The sequence below is a fragment of the Diachasma alloeum genome, unplaced genomic scaffold (genome assembly GCF_001412515.2).
Source record: "Diachasma alloeum isolate Michigan unplaced genomic scaffold, Dall2.0 Dall_scaffold_00196, whole genome shotgun sequence".
NCBI classification, from domain to species: domain Eukaryota; kingdom Metazoa; phylum Arthropoda; class Insecta; order Hymenoptera; family Braconidae; genus Diachasma; species Diachasma alloeum.
The window spans coordinates 766695-789367 of NW_021680361.1; the positions used below are offsets into that span (position 1 = coordinate 766695).

At 37.0% G+C, this 22673-nt stretch overlaps 1 protein-coding gene across 7 annotated transcripts in view; it reads right to left on the reverse strand.

Annotated features, from left to right (window-relative positions):
- The window catches only part of LOC107048707 (disks large 1 tumor suppressor protein), a 616903-nt gene that overhangs the window by 128686 nt on the left and 465544 nt on the right, over nucleotides 1-22673 (reverse strand). For all 7 annotated transcript variants that reach the window (XM_015272036.1, XM_015272039.1, XM_015272037.1 and 4 more), the window contains one exon: nucleotides 10336-10371. In XM_015272036.1, the coding sequence (XP_015127522.1) occupies nucleotides 10336-10371 (36 nt within the window). The remainder of the gene's footprint in view (nucleotides 1-10335; nucleotides 10372-22673) is intronic.

Below are 22673 nucleotides of genomic sequence, written 5' to 3' on the forward strand. Positions count from 1 at the left end.
TCGGTAAAAAAATTATCGATCTATCGATTTTTAGGTACAATTATTTTGTGACTTTTAATGGCACGACAAAGCTTATTCACACCATTTGTATGAGTAGTTTTTTTTATCGTGAATGAATTGGAGTTAAAGAGGATTTTTAGGAATGAATACGAATTATTTTGGAGTGGGATGTATTTGAAAAAGGGTATTTAAAGAAAATTTTAGCGGAATGTGATTGCGGTATTTTTTATTATTTTCATTTTATTTTATTGATTTCGATCATATTTGAAATATAGTACGACATCTTGTGAGGATTTTTATGTTTATCTGTTGTCGGTAGAGAAGATTTATCGATCTATCGACTTTTATTTACATTTTTTTCAACTTTTAATGCCCGAAAAAATTTATTCACTCCGTTTGTATCAGTATATCCTTTTTATATGTCATAATATATGATTTGTGTGCAATATAACCTTCTTTTTCAGTTTATTCCGTCAATGAGATCGAGTTGGAGATAATTCTTAGGTACAAATATTTTTTAAAAATGGCGAGTAAGTTTTATTATTTTTTTACTTATTCACGAAATTATTAATATTTATTAACAGAAATTTTGATGGAATGTAATTATAGTTTTCCTTATTCGCGTTTTTATACTATTATTAATAAACATAGTAGTTCAATGTCGATCATATTTTATCGATAGGATGCGACATCCGTCGATTTTTATCATCAATCGGCAAAATATATTACCGATATATCGATTATTATTCAAAGAATCTTTTTCATTTCCAATCCCCGTCGAAGCCACTTGCTTCATCTGCATTAATATATTTTTGTAATATATCATGGCATGATAAAATACTTCAGGTCAACGCATGATTATTGACGCTTATTGAATAGAGTTTATGTGGCAAATAATAGTATTTTCGATTAGCGTTTTATGTTATAAATGGACGTGAGTTTAATTTTAATTGTTATCATATTTGGTATGTGCGACATCTGATGAGGATTTCCATAAATATTTATCATCAGTCGGTAAAACAGACTATCGATTTTTATTCAGAGGATTTCTTTATCAATCTTCATATACGAAAAAGCCTATGCTCTCCCATTTGATCAATATATTCTCGTAAATATATCATGTTTAAACGTGAGATATCATAACATAATACAAAATTTCGGTTTTGAAAATATATAAACATTTTTAACAACATTTTACGTCCCTTTCTCAAATATACTTGTTAAAAAATTAAACAAAAATGAGCAGAAATAAAATTGAAAAAAAATTAAAACAAAAGCTCTCAAATAACAAAATTTCCTACTTAATGAAAAAACAATCAACATTCTTCATTTTTCGTTCATGAATATATGACAAAAATACAGACAGACAATAAAAACAAAATGACATCGAGTGGTTCACGTATTCAATTGAACTAAATTGAATTCCACTGGCATTCTTCTTCATCCATGCAATATATTTCTCCATGTATCGTATTGACAAATGTAACGAGTGCGAATAAATCACAATTGCATACAACAAATGGGGTCGATGGGTTGTTTAGCTGTTGCGGGGGCATGGAACACGTGTCAATGCGTGGTTTATTGACGATTGTAATGGGAGATTATTTAGGGTTGGGGGGGAATGATGCACGACCCTGGAATGTGCGATTGTCGGGATTAATCGTGGATTCATGATGTCCTGGTGTCCTTCTAATACTCCATAAAGTCCTGATGGATGAGACAAAATAAAAGGAAAAATAAATGAACTCGTGAATTTGAGGGAAATTAATAAATTGGGGAGATTCAAATAGACAAAAAAATGAATAAAAATAAAAAAAGGAAAAATCCTTTCTGCAGAAGGTGAAGGTTTCGTGAAGGTGTTTCATATCGAAATATATCGAAACTATTTAATCGCTAATCCTCGATTCTGATTGGTCAATGAGTCGCGTGAAGTTAGTCGGTGAGGAAACAGGCGGTATTTTCAAATTCTTGAAGAATTCAACTCATAGATTTTTCTTTGCGTCATAATTTTCTCATGTTTATCATGCGCAAAATTTATTAGTTTTTCCTTCTTCAATTTTCATTCATCATGTAGTTTCATTAGTCTTGTCAATTTCAATTTCGTCCATTTTCCTTTTTTCTGAAATTACATAAATATCAGTCTTTTATATTTTTCAACTTGGATATGAGGTATTCCACGTCAAATGAGTCAATTGCTGAGCCTCACCCTCTTGGAAATTAATGGCGATTTTTCCTACGATAGGGGAGGTTGAAAAACTATCTCTCAAATTTTTTCAGATTTTTTCGGCTGCCCAGTTCGGAGATGTGATTTTTTTCACATTTTTCCGGTTTTTCCAATAACTCGAGTTCTATTTGTCCGATTTTTATTTATTAAGCGTCGAAATTTTCCATTTTTTACCGCCTATACGATTATTTTTAGTCTTTTTTTTCGATTCCTAGATGCTCATAATAACGAATTTTCAAGAAAAAAAAGTTGAAAAACTTGAAATTTGCAAATTACGTCACGGTTAATATTCAAATTTTTTTTTCAGTAATTCTCATAATCAAAACAAGTATTTTGAGCTGTCATTCAGGCTGAACATCCTCCTGGATCTATGCTATTTTTAATTTTTTCTTTTGAAAATTTCGGAAATTTGCTCAAAACACCACAAAACGACTTCGACTATGTATCGAAAAAATATATAATATATAGGTATACAATCAAATTCACTTCATACTGTCTATAATCAAAGTCATACAACGCCATTTTGAGGTGTTGCGACCAAATTTACGGAATTTCGAAACGAAAAAATTGAAAATAAAATAGATTCAGGACGATGCCCAACTTGTATGATAGCTCAAAATACTTGTTTTGATTATAAGAATTACTGAAAAAAAATGAAACAAATCATCCGTGACATAATTTGCAAAATTCAAGTTTTTCAACTTTTTTATTCGAAAAGTCGTTATTATGCGCATCTAGAGATCGAAAAAAAAATTTCACTAAAAATATTCTTATAGGCAATAAAAAATGGAAAATTTTGACGCGGAATAAATCAAAATCGGATGGATAGAACTCGAGTTATTGAAAAAAATTGGAAAAACGAAATAAAAATCATATCTCCGAACTGGGCTGCCGAAAAAATCTGAAAAAATTTGAGCTAGTTTTTCAACCTCCCCAATCGTAGAAAAAATCGTCATCAATTTCCAAGAGGGTCAGCGGTTGATTCATTTGTCGTGGCATATCACATATAGATTCTGAATTCTAGAAAACCGAGAAAATTCCCCGGTTTCTTAGAAAATTCTAGAAAAATGTCCGGTTTTTTTTCATTCGAAAAAAAAATTTGAGAATTATTCAGTTTTCTAGAGAATTCTCAGATTTCCGGAATAATGCAAGAAAATTGTTCACTTTCACAGAAAATAGATTCATAACACTTCCCTTATCTTTCAACAATTACGGGTATTGATCGGGTCACGTTGAAAAGTGAAAGAAAATTGATGAAAGATACAAAATTATTCATTCATTTGTCACTTATCATTCATATTTTTTATTGATTGAACTTTTTTCTATGCATCATTCATTGTTCTAATGCATTTATGAGGGTATGAAATTTAAAACATTTTAAAATGGAGTAAAGAAAAGGAAACTTAACGAGTAAATGAGGCATAAATTCGAGTCTCTTCCATTTTTTGACTTGGATACAGATTCTAAATGCTGCAACACAGAGAAAGTTCCCTGGTTTCTTAGTAAATTCTAGGAAAATGTCAGTTTTTTTCATTTGAGAAGATTTCAGAAAATTATTAAGTTTTCTAGAGAATTCTCGGATTTCCTGAATAATTCAAAAAAATTGTTCACTTTTACAGAAAATCGATTCATAACACTTCCCTTATCTTTTAACAATTACGGGTATTGATCAGGTCACTTTAAAAAGTGAAAGGACATTGATAAAAGATTTAAAATTATTCATTGATTTTTAGCTCATCATTAATTGTTTATCATTGACTAAATTTTTTTTCTAGGTATCATTTATTTTTTAAATGTATTTATGAGTGCATAAAATTTAATACATTTTAAAATGGAAAGCAAACAAGGGGAATTTGCCCACAAGTAAATGAAGTGATAGATCAGCGCGCGCGGACTAATAAAGAAAAATGGTAAAACTTATGACAAAAAATAACAAATCTGATGAAAATTTTTAAATATATTTTTTTATCTTATTGGATCTCTCCAATTAAATACAGTTTTCTTGATATAAAATTAAGTTGTTTTGAATTATGTTATTAAAACATAAATTAAATGATGAATAAATCAAATCGTAAATTATTAGCTTTTCAATTAGTTCAGAAATGAACTATAAGATTAAAATAGATAATATACACATGAAAAAGGGAAAAAAAAATTGAAGAACAAATGACACAAAACTAGAAATCAGATGGAAGTTTCCGAATATATTTTTTTACAATGTTCGATCTCCTTAATTAAATACATTGTTCTTGAAAGAAAATGTTTTTTTTTCATATTATTTTTATTGAAGATGAAAATCTATATTTTTGATGGCGCGAAGGCTCTTGATAAATTTATGAAGTTGTGTTTATATTGTTAGATGAGGGAGAAAGTAATATATAGCCCCAGTTGTTGCATGCAGATTGTGAAGTTGCCAGACAAATTATTCTCGGAAGGACATTTTGTGCTGCCAATAAAATTAGTGACAGGAGAATTTCATTTTTCTAGATGTAAAATTGCAGAAGTCATTGTTGCGAGGGGGCCATCCCGGAGTGAAGCAGGGCTGTGGGGTTAGACAGAGTGGGAGGGGCTTAAGAAATGAGCTGCAGAGACTCATTTAGGTAATGTACCGGTCTGGAAAACGTATTCACTCGCCTTACTGACAACGAAAACTCAATATTCAGTGACGCAAATGAGAAAAATGGAAGGATAAGATTGAGTTCTGACTTTTGACTTTTCTTTATTTCATTCGAAGGATTTTACAGTCAGAAAGATTTTTCCATTATGAAAGCAGACAAATTTTCCATACAAACCACCTAAATTGACTGTGTCAACTTCATTTATTTTCTGAGTTATTGAGAAATCAAAATCAATTGCTTGGAAAAATCAACACGACTTTAAGATTACACGGTCCGCCAAAATATGCGAAGGTTCAGGTCGGAGGATGAAACTTATGCTACTCGATAGATTTTCCGCCGCAGGATCCGAATGTGTTTTTCCCCGGCGCAATAGAAGGAAAATTCATTGACTTTTTATTTTTTTAACTTGATCGATTTCGTTCATTTTTCTGACGTTAACCCTCCTGTAGTCGCACGTCTTCGCCGAACGTCGTTGGTCGCATGGTAAACGCTGCGCCGTCCGTATATTCTCGAGCGCAGCGGTGCCAGAGCCATACGACACTATAAACATATCACCGGCCAGCGATCCCCCACTCCGCACACGCTGCATGGGATTACTACGAGGGTCGGCAACACCGCTCGTCAAATTTCCACTACGAGAGTGGTCGCACGGTGAGCGCTGCGCTCATTCTCGCTAACCGCGGTTGACAAAAAAATTAACTGAGAAAAAAATTGTCTGTGTAGGGCAACCCTACCGTGTTTAATCTCATCAGGACATATAATTTGAGGAACTCGTAAATAGGCAGAGCGTAATTCATCACATTTCTAGAGATATCGAGAAAATAACAAAAACGGCGGCGTTCAGACAATAGTGCGACCACTGGAGGGTCAACATTTTTTTTCTTGGTCACCATACGTTTAAACGCATTTTAACAAGCAGAGTCGGATTCTGCGACGAAAAATCTATCGAGTAGCATAACCCGAGTGGAAATTTTAGTCAGGTCTTGATTAGACACTGATCAGGTTACCTTATCAGATTCTGATCAAGTATGTTACGCTATAATTTTGGATTTTCCACTGGGGTTTCGCGGCCTACCTTTATTAGGCATTAATTGAATTTGATTTTTTGACAGAAAAAATTAGTAATTTCCTAGCCGGGAATCGAACCCGGGACCTCCCAATGTCGCGTCGGGTGCTCTTACCATCTGAACTACCAGGACACTTACGAATTTCACTCTCAAATGGAATCATATCCGAGTGGAAATTTTAGCCACCCGAGTGGAAATTCTGTTCAGGTCTTGATCAGAAACTGATCAAGTCCGATCCGAAATTCTGATCAGGCGTGTTACGCCTCTGCCTTAGGTTTTTCCACTAGGGTTTCTCCGCCTTCCATCATTAGGCATTAATTAAATTTAATTTTTTGAGAGAAAAAATTAGTAACTTCCTAGCCGGGAATCAAACCCGGGACCTCCCAATGTCGCGTCGGGTGCTATTACCATCTGAGCTACCAGGACACTTACGAATTTCACTCTCAAATTGACTCATACCCGAGTGGAAATTCTGTTCAGGTCTTGATCAGAAACTGATCAAGTCCGATCCGAAATTCTGATCAGGCGTGTTACGCCTCTGCCTTAGGTTTTTCCACTAGGGTTTCTCCGCCTTCCATCATTAGGCATTAATTAAATTTAATTTTTTTGAGAGAAAAAATTAGTAACTTCCTAGCCGGGAACCAAACCCGGGACCTCCCAATGTCGCGTCGGGTGCTATTACCATCTGAGCTACCAGGACACTTACGAATTTCACTCTCAAATTGACTCATACCCGAGTGGAAATTCTGTTCCGGTTTTGATCTGAAACTGATCAAGTCCGATCCGAAATTCCGATCAGGCGTATTACGCGTCTGCCTTAGGTTTTTCCTCTAGGGTTTCTCCGCCTTCCATCATTAGGCATTAATTAAATTTAATTTTTTTGAGAGAAAAAATTAGTAACTTCCTAGCCGGGAAGCGAACCCGGGACCTCCCAATGTCGCGTCGGGTGCTCTTACCATATGAGCTACCAGGACACTTACGAATTTTACTCTCAAATTGACTCATACCCGAGTGGAAATTCTGTTCAGGTCTTGATCAGAAACTGATCAAGTCCGATCCGAAATTCTGATCAGGCGTGTTACGCCTCTGTCTTAGGTTTTTCCACTAGGGCAGGTGTTGATCAGACACTGATCAGGTATGTTACGCTATAATTTTGGATTTTCCACTAGGGAAGTTTCATCCTCCGGCCCGAACCTTCGCGTATTTTGTCGGATCGTGTTATCAAGTGAGAATTTTCTACTTCGATTAACGAGGAATTTCAAGTAGCTTATGCTACGTCTGAACATCTATGCAACCAACTTGGATTCATCATCATCGGAATCGAAATCGTCACAACGTTATATTTTTCTTCACAAGCTTTGACACTTCAACTCTATTAGTAGATTCTATAAACCCATCATCATGGTTCAACAATCTCTTTTCACTCCCAACATCAAACATCAAGAGCCAGAAGCTGCAACTATCTGTTCTTCTGTCAGCATCGATCGAGAATGAAAACAGCCCTCCAAAAGCATCAAATTTTCACCTTAAATTCATTCCTAAATATTTCCACATCCTACTGCCACTGCACTTCATAGACTCAAGGGGATTGAGAGCAACGGCTGCTTTCATCCCTCGATACAAAGGGCCCTGCGGACTCGTGACCCATAGGTAGAAAAAAAACAAGAGAAACAATCAAAAGAAGATAGAACACTAGAGAAAACTACGGATGAATGGTTGAACAAGGGCTGCTGCTAGCAAAATCCATTGGCTTTATCTATTCAATGTACTCTCACGAGACAAGAGTCCCTTTTGTTGAACGGTGGAACTTGTCATAGACTCTGCAGAGTGCCAATGGAGACGTCTCCCCTTCCTAAACACGGAACACTTCAATGCTCTTTGATGTTCAATACTACGAACTGTCAATGATCTTGTGATAGAAAAAAAAATCCAATTCTCATTTGGTTTTCGATCTCAACGAGTCCAATAAGTCCACATTCAAGAAGACATTTATGGCACATTTGATCCTTGTGACCCTAAGTCCCTTTCGTGTTAATAAATAAACAGACTGCGCGAGGTGATCTACTACCTCATTATTTTTTAAAAATTTTCTCGAATTTTCTCGAATTTTTTCAACTTTTATATAGAGAGATATCAAAATCAAACAACAGAACCGATCAAATTTGTCATTCGTAAAAAGAGGAAAAGAGATACACGATGAATGAAAATCCAAGAAGGAAGAACTAATAAATTTCGCGCATGATAAAATTAACAATTATGACGCGAAGAATAATTTGTGAGTTTGAAGAATTTGAAAATAGCGCGTTTTTGGCGACTTACTTCACGCGGCTCATTGACCAATCGGAATTGAGGATCATCCACCAGGCAGTTTCGATTCATCGATATAGAACAACTTCACGAAGCTTTCACATTTTATAAATAGGACCTCTACAAGTTTCGAAAGGCAAACGTTGCAACAGCACTATTTTCCACTCTTTTCCTTCCTCTTTTCATCCATCGATGACAAAAAACACTAAATTGTTCCTTTTCCCTCGATTTTTCGAGAAGAATTCGCTGTCCATTTTCTCCCGATAATGGTTAGAAGGTTTCCCCTTGAATTTTGTTTCCCGTTTTGGCATTTTTTTCGGGGAGTTGATTTCGTCCCGAGTGTCGAAGCAACCGCTTCAGCGAGGAATCTGAACGAGATAAGGCAAGATCGATGCTTTTCCAGGCACAACTACATTTATCACTGGGTGAGTCAGTTCTGCGATAGCAAAGGAAAGTAGCTGCGGTGGAGGGCATGGGAGAGGGGAGTGGAAAAATAAGAACAACCCCTTGAATTATTTGTGAATAATCGACTCTGCTGTTATATTTATGATGAGGCCATTTTTTAGGAAGATAGGAGAATTTTACGGTGCATTCATGTGATTCATTTCTTCGAGGAGACAAAATACGACCTGATATCACAAAAATAATTTCTTGAGCTCAGAAAACAGCACATTTATTCGATTAATTCAGAATAGGTTTCAGACAAGGAATTGTTGGATTAAGCAGAACGATATTGCATGGAAAATTAATTTCTTTTCGAAATGAGATAATATTCTTGAGGAGATGAGGTTAAGTAAGGAGATGAGGTTATTTCTTTCTTTTGAGCTCATTATGATTGAGAGCAAGCGACGGTCCTATTCAGAAATGTTTGGAGAAATGTTTTCCTCTACATGAATTGTGTATTCATTCAATACTAAAGCCCCTGAATCATGACTCACTGGGTCCAAGCTTTTAGTATTTTTAGTGATTCTCTCATCTTCTGACTCAAAGTAATTGATTTCTTGAGCCACGGAATTCTCACTTCATCGTGAAATCTTCATGTTCAAGTTATGAACGCTTTATGGAATTCGTACATGGGCTGACTGATTCTATGGAATCCTTGTCACAAGAGATTTGTCCTCGAGAGATGATATATTTGACTCAAGAAATTATTTCTGCCATACACTGATAGGAATAACGATCTAATATCACGAAAAGGATTTCTTGAGCTCAGAAAATAGCACATCTATTCGATCAATCCATAAAAGATTTCAGACAAAGAATCGTTGCTCTTCGAAAATTAATATTTTTTTTTCGAAATGAGATAATATTCTTGACACGAGGAAAGCCTGAAATAAGGAGGTGAGGTTATTTCTTTCTTTTGAACTCATTTCGATTGAAAGAAAGAAAGTGACGGTCGTATTTGAGAAACGTCTGGAGGTTTTCCTCTGCATGGATTGTGTGTTCATTCAATATCAAACTCCCTGGTCCTGATTCACTGGGTGAAAGATTCTAGTATTTTGAGTCATTGTCTCATTGCCTGACTCAAAGAAAACGATTTCTTGAGCCAAGGATTTCTCACTTCAACGTCTTCATGTTCCAGTCATGAACGCTTCATGGAATTCTCGTCACAAGCGTTTTGTCTTGAAGAGCTAATGTCTTGAGCCATATATCATGTTTGGCTCCAGAAATTATTTTTGTGATGTTACGTCGTTTTCTACTTCTCAGAAGCAAGTGCCTGATTTTAAGAAATTCCTGGTTCTCGAAGTCATAGTATTGAGTTGAAGAAACAAGTTAATCAATTTCAAAAGAAAAAATTATTAGAATTTAGTACCAAGAACCGACTCATTCCAAGAGAAAGAAGTTCTGAAATTAAGAAACTTCGGATTCTTCAACTAAAAACATTCAAAAGGCATAGAATTATGAAACAATTGATTATTAATTAAACATTATCAAGTCCAGGTATCAGATGATATCCTTTAAATACCAAAAGATTCATAAACAGAAGAACTAAATTTCCCAAAGAGAATCCCAAGCAATCCCGACCTAAAACACCTATTCATGCACCAGACCCATTCATGCAACACAAACCGATTAAAATTCCTAAAAATTCACGTGGGGAAGAGATTCTCATGCTCACCTGATCGCCATCGTGTCCCTGCCAGCTGTCATGGCTCTGAAAACACACAGAACAAATTCAAATAGTTACTCCCAGTTTCAAATGCATTTCAATATATAAAGGGGAATGAAGAATAATAACAATTTTTACTGGTTCAACCGAAAAAAAATCTCCATTTTAGTTTGAAATTTTGATTCAAAATTGTTGGGAGATAGGTAGCACGGATAGTTGGGGAAATCAAGTGGTCCTCGCTATTTTTCATGCCTGGAAAAATTTCAATTTCCCGTATGGCCTATGTGATGTGTATTTTTGTTACAAATATTTTCTTTTTTGGTGCAGTGGAAATTTTTTCGCTCTGACAAAGAGTAAAATTCGGAATTTCTGGCATGAGGAAATAAAAATCAAGAGAGATATTTCACGATTTTTCATAATTTTTTTGTAGAAAAACCGAGTGTGACCTCTATAAATGTTGCGTGTCCAAGGTTTTGACCCTTATGACCCTTATGACCTTATCCTGACGACTTTTACCAAACCTGTAACCCTTATGCGTTGTAAATATTTGCCTTTCACTTATGTAAATGTTGGATGTATGAGGTTCTGACTCTGACGCCCTTCATAACCCCGACCCTTAAAACCCTTATCAAAGTGATGATTCTTATTTGTGACACATGACTGATTTCGATTCCTATAAATGCTGCGTATATATAAGGTTCTGACCCTTTTGATCATAACCGGATGACCCTTACCAAAACTCTAACCCTTATTCCTCACAAATATTTGACATTCACTCCTAAAATGCTGGATGTATGAGGTTCTGACCCTTACGGCCTTCATAATCCTGATCGTCAAGACCCTTATCAAATTTCTGATCCTTATTCGTGACACATAATTGATTGCAACCTCTATAAATCCTGGGTATCTAAGGTTTGGACCCTTAAGACCCTTATGATCCTTTCCTGATGGCCCTTCTGAAACCTCTAATCCTTATTCATTGCAAATATTTGACATTCACTTCGATAAGTACTGGAGGTAATAGGTTCTGACCCTTATGACCTTAATGACCTCATCTTGATGGCCCTTAACAACCCTCTAACCGTGATTAGTTCCAAATATTTGACATTCTTTCCCATTTAAATACTGGATGTACAAGGTTTTGACCCTTATGAGAATGAACCTCACGCCCCTTATCAAACTTATGTCCTTCATTCGTGAAAATTATTAGACATTGTCCTCCATGAATGCTGCATATATATAAGGTTCTGACCCTCATGGTCCTCATGACCTTGACCCTTATGACCCCTCCCCCAACCGTCGTCTGAATTTTCACCCCCTCTATAGACAGAAAACAAAACTGTAAAATAGTTTGAAAAATGGATAAATTTAGTCGTTAATTATTTCTCGAGTAAATTGTGATTGGAAATAATTAAAGATAATTATTGACAAAATAATCATCAATCATTCGTGTGTGGGAATATTGTGGACATAATTAGAAGACCTCGGAGGACGGAAAATGAACAATTGATTGGAACACGTGTTTTGGTAATTGTCGTGTTAATTATGAGACAAATTGAATGGCTGACGGGATATTTACACGAAGTTCATTATTCGCTCGCGTCGAATTATGTATTACGAATGAGGGGGCGATAGGGGAATTAAAAGGGATTATAAATCATTAAAAACGGAGAGAGTAATGAGATAATTGGGGAGTGAGTGTTCCCATGGCGCCGCAAATACTCGTGATTTTTTCAGGCGCTCTCGGGGAAAACGCGATTGCGAAGAGCTTGGGGAGTCGGTAAATAGTGGAGGTAAGGGCCAAGGTGAAGACGTCTGTCAATATTGTGACCTTTCTGTATTTTTCGAGATGGCAAATATCGTCTCATGATGGAAGTAAGTTTTTCCAACCTAGCGTGTGGCCGGAGTTAATTGGGGTGCGCGGGGCGATTAGAGAATTCGCTTTTCGCGAACCAGTTGTCATTTTTGTTGGACTTGGCTATGAATTTTGGTTTTTCTTACATATTCACGTCAAGTGGTATTTCACGAAACTTGAGACAGACCACTACTGACCACTGACCCTTTTGGACACTTTTCTCTTCGCCATTTTCCTCTTCGATGTTAACACTTCAAATACCGATTCGAAACTGAATTGGGTCGTCCGGCTTCCCCACGTATATAGGGAATTTTTGATCCAGAAGATAATATAAGTCATATGAAGACTTATATTTAGACACTCATTATCTGACACCCACTTTTTTTACTTTTATATTCTGACTCTAACGTTTTGACCCTAATATTCTAATACTTAGTGGCTGACCCTTATATTACACTTAAGAGGGTTTGCTACAACCCGGACTGATACAATAGAATTATCTCTGAATTGTAATACCTATCCCTCAATTGAGTATAAAATATATTTAAATCAAGTATATTTTATACTCGAATCAAGAATAATATACTTGAATCAAGTACATTTCATGTTTAATTCAATTCAGGTATATTTTTTATATGATACGTGCGTGTAACCGCATGGGTTTCAGTTGACTATAGTCAACTGGAAAGTAGCGGGTTTCAAGCGCCTACCCACACTCAACTGAAACCCACTGTTCTAACAGTTGAGTGTGGGTAGGCGCTTGAAACCCGCTACTTTCCAGTTGACTATAGTCAACTGAAACCCGAAATAACGCATGACGCGCATGCGCATCACCTATTAAAAGAGAATAACAAGGAAGGAAATCTAACCTCCGAATAGTGAATACATGGAATGACTGAAAAATGAAAAGGTGATTTTCGAAGCAGATAAAATGAGCCAAAATCGTATAATTCCTGATAGTGATGAAGAGTTAGGCAGTGAGGAGAATTTATTTACTGATGATGAGCAGTTTATTTTGGTGATGTGACATTTGAAGAAAATGAAAATAAAATATTCTCCAATGAAGCAACAGCAGGATCGCCAAAAACTCCGCAGAAGAGAATCCGTTATGATGATTTTGATAACAACAACGAAAATCTTCCATCAGATATTTTAGCAAATGCCCAAAAGGCCAAAAATCAGACGCTACCAACAACTTCTATAGAAAAATATAACGTTTTGTATCATATTTTTTTATAATTATAACTTTCTTTTTTTTGCGAATTCTTAATGATTTTTAAAAATTGTATTTTGTAATTATTATAATTAATTTTTTTCAATTAAAAATACTTTACAAGTTTTTTGAACTACATATTTAATGAATATAATTAATTTTTTCTTCAGAAGTTCCGCATAATTTTTAAATCACACTTTTTTATAATTATTTTTTAAAATAAATATGACCTTTTTTCTGCAGTGGGGGAGGGGGGGCGAACCCCCCCACCGGGGGTTTCGCCCCCTGGACCCCCTATCCTCGTGGGGGGCTTCGCCCCCCACTCTCCCCCCCCTCCGTCCCCAGACTTCATCACGCACTTATCATATACAATAGTATACGCAACACGTGCGGACAGCAGGCAGTATCACCATTGCGTAATGTACTATTTTGTGATCCAGAAGTTTTCCAACCTAGAAAATTCCCGTGGAGATCCGTCTCGTGGGAATCCCCCCATTAACTGCATAGGAACGTCGTGTAGCTAGGCTACATGATACCGATACTGATACGTGAATTCAATTCTTTGATTTCGAATTCTTGACTTGAATTCTTGACCTCATCGACCCATCGACTTCGCTGCATTGACAAATTTACTAATAATAAACAAAATCCAAATTGCAATAACTTAAATAAATCGAACAAATAAAATATCTGTACACAAATACAAATCTTGAGTCAACGGCGAGTTTCTACTTAAACTGAGCAGGATTGAATTAAGTCGAGACTTTACTCATTGCAATTCGATTTCTTCACTTGTACTGAGTACACGGAAAGAAAGGGAACCGCGGAGAGCCTGAGATTGCAGGTATTTAGCCGGAGATCCGTATGAGCGGAGCGCTTCGCCAGGTATATCTCGTCGTTTTCCTTGCGCAGTGCAAGACAATATTCCGTTCTCTACCGTTAATTATTAGGAAGTTTAATGAGAAGTCGATTATTCGGTGAAAAGCTTGATAATTTCTCGTGCTGCGCACTCGGGATTTTTAGCCTGCAAAAAGTGACACTTTCATTTGTTTGCAACGAAGCTATCGGGAAATATTCCGATAATTTTGAAGGTCTCGGGGTATTATAACTGAGAATCTCCTGCCTTTTCCCTATTTAATGTGAATCATTTACTGATCATCATATGATTCAATTCACAAAACGGTTGTGTTTTTATAGACGGGAAAAATCGTTACGATGCCGGCGTTTGACTGCCGAAGCACCCTCTTCGTACGAATCTCAGGCGAAATACCTATGATCTCAGTATTTCCACCGTTCCTTTTTTTCCGTGTATATCCAAACAATATCAAGTCAAGCTAGCGGCTCGATTCAGGTCAACGCTTTATTCAATCGTATTATTAATATCAATTCAAGAAGTTGATTTCTTTCGTGATTAAAATTTGAAATTCAACATTTTTGCAATATTTCGCTAAATTAACAATCAAATAATCGACTATTACTTTGATTATCCCATTCCGTAAACACGCAAACAATGGTGCATTTCCTGAATTTTCAGTTGCTCCCGACTATTCCCACCACTTTATCCACTTCGGATAAATAATACATTTAACAAGCATCGAAGTTGTCTGGGTTTTATCGAACCTGCTGGGGAGAGAAACAGCCAAACAGGAATGGGTCGGGAATAGAGAGAGCGATGGAGGGAGAGGGGGGAGGTAGAATGAGGGGAATTCGCGTCCCACCGGAAGTCCATAGGAAGGGTTAATGCTGGACCACGTTGTTAGATTTATGGGTACAATATAAATGAAACCGTGACCACGGTTTTTCCCTCTCGATTATATCTCGTGCCGCAGTCCCATGGACAGCTTCACGAGGCATGCAGTAATCTACTGCAAACAAGGATTATTTTTCCGTTTGAATATTATGGAGATGATCACTTGAATTTTGATGGAGCAACAGAATGGATTTTTTTTATTGTTCAGAGCAGTTGGCGGATTTAAAGAGTACAATCGAAAGAATAGAGAGTGGAAATATTGTGTTTTATACATCCGATGATATGATGATGCGATGATGATATGTTGTTTGTCCGAATCAATCATTACTTCAATCGTCAACTTTTTCGATCGATGCTGACAAAAGAACAAATCCTCGCAACAACTTGAATCTGTTGATGCTTAATTTTCAGAGTGAAAAGAGATTGTTGAACCGTGACGATGGGTTTATAGAATCTATGGATAGAGTTAAAGTGTCAAGACTTGTGGAGAGAAATATAACGTTGTGATGATTTCGATTCCAATGATTAATCAGGGTGATCAAAGTGATGATTTATTTGTTGATGCATTGAGTTGTCTAGGAATATTTGGTTGTATTGCTGTTCAGGTGTGACATGTGCTATTTGGGATGCGTTGTTGATCAAAGTAGGAAATTCTCAATTGAAGCGAGATTGTGGGAGTGGTTGGATGATGACTTGATAATCGTGAAGCAAGGATGATGTTTGCCTGAATCAATCATTGCTTCAATCATCAACTTTTTATTTGTTTTCCCATTGATCGATCATTTCGATCGATGCTGACAGAAGAACAAATCCTCGCAACAACTTCAGGCTATTGATGTTTGATGTTGAGGGTAAAAAGAGATTGTTGAAGCATGATGATGGGTTTATAGAATCTATGGATAGAATTAAAGTGTCAAGACTTGTGGAGAGAAATATAACGTTGTGATGATTTCGATTCCAATGATTAATCAACGTATTCAAAGTGATGACTTATTCGTTGATTAATTCAGTCGTCAAGGACTATTTGGTTGCAGTGATGTTCAATTTTGACACATGCTATTTGGAGTGCGGTGTTAATCAGATTAACACATCAGGTCATCAACCTGAGTTGGTTCATCTTGAAGTCCCCTTGAATACGTTCCTCATCATCTCTATTTCATTATCCGCAAATCCATCTTGACTCATCCTCGAAACACATTAGAGACCATAAGTCGAGGGTCAGGTACTCAACAAGAAAGGGTTTCCAGGCTTTTTTTCGATCAACGTGAAACCACTTCTACCGCCACTCGCCTAGCTCAAGAGAGCGGATCGGTGGATTTATGACGATTACACAGGATCTCCACTTCGAGTTCCCTCCTCCGACGAACTATTATATCGTGGATCAAACCTACCATCTCCATTCGGTTATATCGGGACGCTTCCCTATGCAGTGAGGGGAGGGGATTATACCCCATGGAATAAATCAAACGTATGATATGTTGGTTGAGTCCCGTCGATGGACTTGTCACCGTTGGGGAGGAAATTCTTTTCGTCTCATTTTTATATGTTATTTCCTTCTGCTTCGTTGGGGAAATTCATCAATGATGACAAGAGAAGATGATTCAATTTATTGTTGAACACTCAAGACTGTTGAGTTTAGCGTCGTTTTCAAATTCGGAGCAATTTCCCGCCTTTTGGGCCGATCCACATGTGCGACAAGTTGTACTTAAATTAGGTCGACAGTTTGGGAAACCGGATGACACGCAATACACGACGGATGCGACACGAGACAGGGCTCCACAGGAAATTGTTAGGTTAAGACGAGGTGGAAAATTTCTAGGTTGGATGATCCGATTCAGTTTCGAATCGGCATTTGAAGAGTCAAAATCGGAGAAGAAAATGGCGGGGAGAAAAGTATTAAAAAGTGGTCACTAGTCATCAGTGACGAAAACTAAAAAAATATGTGTTTAATTCTTGTGTCCCACGTGTCTCACGTGAGTCCCAACGCTCTTCACAATATCAAGTGAAAAACGTCGGGCTCTGCAATTCCCTTCACAATTTAGTAGTGAAGCAGTAAAACGGGTTAAGTCGATTTTGACTTTTGGTCAGTTTTTGATGAATATCTCAGAATCTAAAAGAGATAGCAAAATTGTTCTAGTGACCTTTTTTTCGGGTAAATTAAGGGCTGTAAAAAGGTCATGACAAAAATTTTTCTATCTCTCTTAGATTTAGAGATATTCCGCAAAAACTAGCCAATATTCAAAATCGACTTGACCCGTTTTACCGCTTCGCTACTGATTTCATTCTCGTAACTTCAGGGGCGACTTATTCAGGTGAGTTCGGGGGAATACCAGGCACCTCGAGAAGCACTGATTTCCTCATAGGTTTATCAACGTTCATCATCATAGGCGCCTAACCAAATAGTTCACTCGGATTTCAGTGGTGGGAGATATGGATGTGAGTGCGAATCAGGAGGAGTGGGGGTATGTGATGGGGTGAACTCTTCAATCCCGATGCAACCACATACGTTTCGGATTCGGAGAATTTATTACGGTCTGCTTTTCTTAATTTTAGAATCCGTTCATTATTATGAGGGTTCCTGCCATTCCAGAGGGATCGCTACTTGAGCTCTCTTCGTATCCTCATCACGTCCCTTCTTTTTTATGACGGGAATTTTAGTCAGTCCTCTTCCGGCTTCGCCGTAAAAAGTAAAATGAAGTGGTTTACAGTTGGGGTGACATGAGGACGCATGGAGTCCGGGAAGAGTCGTATTTTTTGTGAGGTTTACGGTCCAACGTCAGTTCGGATAGGTACTATTCGAGTGTCAGTTTGAGTTGAGTAATTTTAAGAGAATGACACCATTATAATGGAATACAAGGATTATGAATGTTGTTAGGGAGTCAGGGAAAATTATCAAAATCGAGGTATATCCCTTGAAAGCAGGTTTTCCTTACGATTGTCCCCATGTTTTTCATAGATAATGTCCATGATATTCAACTACTATGGACAAAAATCCATATTTTTTTAATTTATCAAATGTCGATCAATAGAAAAAAATAGTTGATCATATGGTTATAAACGAGTGATATTATTGAAAGGTGAAATAATCAGTACAATTTTCATTTCATTTATGGAATATTCAGTGCAAGTTGAAATCGTCCAAAAAACTAACTCCCGTCCATAAATTTATCTGTTTACCCTACTGAGAATAAAAAACTAAATGCTTAATTTCAAAATGAAAATCATTTTCTACGAAAGTCAACAATTTTCGTAAAAAAACCATAAAATCGGAGAATTCTCTAGAAAACTGGATAATTTTTCAAATTTTTCTGGAATGAAAAAATAACAGACAGTTTCCTAGGATTTTCTAAGAAACTAGGCAATTTTCTCGGTTTTCTCGGATTTAGAACTTCCATCCCAGTCAATACAGTAGCGAAGCGGTACACCAGGTTAAATCGATTTTGACTATTAGCCAGTTTGTGACAAATATATCGGAATCTAAAAAATTTTTGTCATCACCTTTTTTATAGAGCCAATTGAGATTATAAAAAAGGTTAGAAAAATTTTGCTATCTCTCTTAGCTTTCGAGATATTCATCAATAACTGACCAAAAGTCAAAATCGACTTGACCCGGTTTACCGCTTCGCTACTGAATAAATGAAAGAGAATCAAATTTATTCCGCTCGCGAAAAAAGTAAAATGGCAGGAAATGAAATTGAGATTTCCGAAAGTACATGATGAATGAGAATCGAATAAGGAAGAATCAATAAATTTCGCACATGATAAATAGAAAAAATTGAAATTGATAATATTCATAAAATTTCCTGATGAATGAAAATGAAAATCAAAAAAGAAAGAATTAGTCAATTTCGTGGATGATAAACATAAGAAAGTTGACAATTATGACGCAAGAAATAATTTGTGAGTTTGAAGAATTTGAAAATACCGCGTGTTTCTTCACCGACTAACTTCACGCGACTCATCGACCAATGAGAATTGAGGATCGGTGATTAGGCAGTTTCGATATATTTCAATACAAAATACCCTCTGATTCATCACAACACCACAAGTTTGCATATCTCAGCGCGTAGGACAACAGAATGAAAACGACACATCATATCAAATACAAACAGCATGACTTGCATGAATTGGATAGAGTACATAAAGGATTCAAAACCCGTAACCATACAAAATTCCTGAAAGCCCACGCGCCGCGTCTGACTCTATTGGTTTTATATCACTCAACTCGACGTTCCCTGGGTCATGCATCCATCCATCTCGTGATCTTTAACGTGAATACGTCTATGTTTTCATTATGGGAGGTAATTTAGAGAAAAAGACCTCATGCAGTCTCTATGTCGTCCATCTATCGGAATTCCAGAAAATTTTAGATTTTTCTAGAAAATTCGAGAAAGTTCGTCAATTCAATTCCATATTCCTTTTTACAATTCAGTAGCGAAGCGGTAAAACGGTTTGAGTCGATTTTGACTAGTGGGGAGTTTTGAGTGAATACCTCGGAATCTAAGGGAGATAGCTAAATTATCATCAAAACCTTTCTCGTAGCACTCAATTTGCTCTAGAAAAAAGGTTATTACGAAAAGTTCATTATCTCCTTTAGATTCGGAGATATTCTTCAAAAACTCAACTAAGAGATATGTCGACTTAGACCGTTTTACCACTTTGCTACTGAATCAATTGTTTATAATCATTCTCATTGCAAAAAGCAATACGACCGATGAGAATCATATATCCCAATTTACCATTTGTTAAATTTTCATATTACAATAAATGATTTGCTCATGTTCTAATTCCTATGCTCACTGAATAAGATTTTAATCATAATTACAATTCAATTCCTTCTAGAACACACTTTAGAGTGTAAATTTCTGGAATTCAATGTTTATTGATACTCTGATAAAAGTGCGTGCCCATACTGTTATCAATTTTTAGCTATTTCACACGGTAATTCAATTAATCTGTTTATCTCATCAATATTTATTTATTCATCCACATGTATACCCTCTCGGGTCTTTACATTTTGTTCCCATCCCTATAATAAACCCCAAGTATATAGAAAGTTATAAAAACCAAAATACATGAATGCCATATGGGCTAGTATAATACACAGTATGTTGCCCCAGTCTTCAGCCTTTTTTCCTGCACCAGATCCAGGGACTTGCAAAAAGTCGGTTGAATCGTAGACCTGCGCAGCCATCACCATCGCCATCAGTACGATTGTCAGAAAGTACTCTAAGGCCGCTCTGTTTCCAGAACGACTCCATGTATCCATTCCCTTGCCATTTCTAACGCCACAGCCTCAGATCGAGAAGACTACTCCTAGGCCGCACATTTCCAAAGGACGACTCCAAGTTTCCTCTCCCCTCTCATCATCCTTTCCTTGGTTGAAGGAGACCACTTCAAGGCCATACCACCCCTAGGACGACCCCAAGCTTCTTCTCCCCTCCCGTCGCCATCTCCATGTTCCTAGCTGGAACTCCAACCTCGTCGCTGCCATCTCCCGACCACAAAGGGCCCTGGCAGCTACCACATCCCTTGTGGTCCCCTCCCTGATTCTGTTTCCTTGATAGCCGTTTTTCCCTGTTCAGGCTGTTGCTATATACCCCCTATAACTATTTCATTTCCATTTCAGGTGATGCCCCCCTCCCCCAATTTCACTGCACTTTCTCCGGGCAACTGTCAGCTCTTCCCTTCATAGTCCCCACAATAGTCCACCAATTTAGCAACAACAATTTAACAACTTCATTCCCAAAAAATCACTCCTTTCAGAATTCGTCCACTGAAGAATCCCCACAAACAGTTTTCCTCCATTATTTCCCGATAGTCCCTTAATGCATTCCCAAAAGCAGCCGACACAATCATGCTGTCTCCTTCCCTCCTTGCATGTCACACACCCATCCTTGCATTACCTCAGAACCCAAATTCTTTCCTTTTTCTCCTCATTAATGTGTTCCTCCCGCAGAGTAGCTGCAGTCTCAGCAACTCCCACGTGGATCTTCCCCAAATTCCCGATATAACCTCCTTTCCACATTCACCCATGGTGCTTGCCGCCAGTTTTTCTGTCCCTCTCACTCCTCTAGCCCAGTTCGTTAGGCGTCACCTAACCTCGTCGCCCGTCCTCGTAGAGAACAGTTTCAAAACTTCTCAAATTTCATCATTTCATCCCGAATTTATTATTCCCTTGGAAGATTGCCTCTTGAGGAACCCCCACAGTCACTTTTCCTCCAATATTTACCAAAAAACCCATAACTTGTTCCCAAAAACTGACGACGCAACCCCCCAATGAACCACCTCTCACGAGCGCCACCACCGTCTCCTCATCAATATAATTCCGTGCTTAGAATATTGTCATCTCGTGTTTTCAGCACCAAATTGAAAATTAAAACTTCATTTCAGTCGCGAAGCGGTAAACCGGGTTAAATCGATGTTGACTTTTGGCGAGTTTTTGATGAATATCTCGGGATCTAAGAGAGATAGAAAATTGTTTCTCTTGACCTTATTTATAACCCGCAAGTGGATCTACAAAAAAGGTAGTGACAAAAATTTTCCTATCTCTTTTAGATTCTGAGATATTCGTCAAGACCTGACCAGTAGTCAAAATCGACTTAACCCGGTTTACCGCTTCGCTACTGATTTGGAATATTGAGTCACAGCTTCTTTTTATTCATTTCAGAAATTTTGTACTTGGATATGAATATTATTTGCTCAAAGTGAAAAAATCCATCATCATTTTCACTATATTGCATTCAGATTCTCCTATCCTTAACGTAAAAAATGTGAGATAATCTCACAATTTTAGCTATTAATTCTAATCAATTTTGTTCGAAGAAAACCTTAGTAAACGCAATATTAAGAAAGTAGAATTATTCTATTTTCCTCTGGCCTAAATGATTTGGACAATTATGATTCGTCTATTCATGTTTCATAGAATGGTATTCAATCCTCTTTTGTTTGTTAGGCGGGCTTCATGAACATTCGACGCAAGAAGATTGTTCTCATGAAAACCGTCTCACTTTCTCCATTCGTTTGAGATATCCGCCATGTTCGAGTTCTTATTTTTGATTCGAGATATTGTACATGCTTTTTTTAGAAAGGAAATTACAATTTTGAGGGATCCCCGGACATTCCATTCATTTTGACACTGTTATAGGAAAGAAACTGTAACACAAATATGTATATCGCGTAATTGCGTGGATCGTATCGGTTAATTAAACGTCCACCTGATGAATGTGGAGCACCGGGAGCTCTTTCTTTTTGGCGTTTCTCTAACTTCACATTTCGGGTAAGTAATTTAATGTATCTGGGAAACTCATTCCACGGAGGATGAAAAAGAATGAATGAGAATGGAGCAGTGGAAAAAAACCGGGGTAAAATATGGAGATGATTTTTCCTAATGGCTGATATTTGTAGGAAAGGAGATTAGAGAAAAGAATCCAATTGGGAATTAGAAAAATGTTGATTTCGTGGGATGATGGTGGGAGGGTCCGCTAGATTATGCTAGGGTCACGAGAGTCACAAGGGTCTTAAGGGCT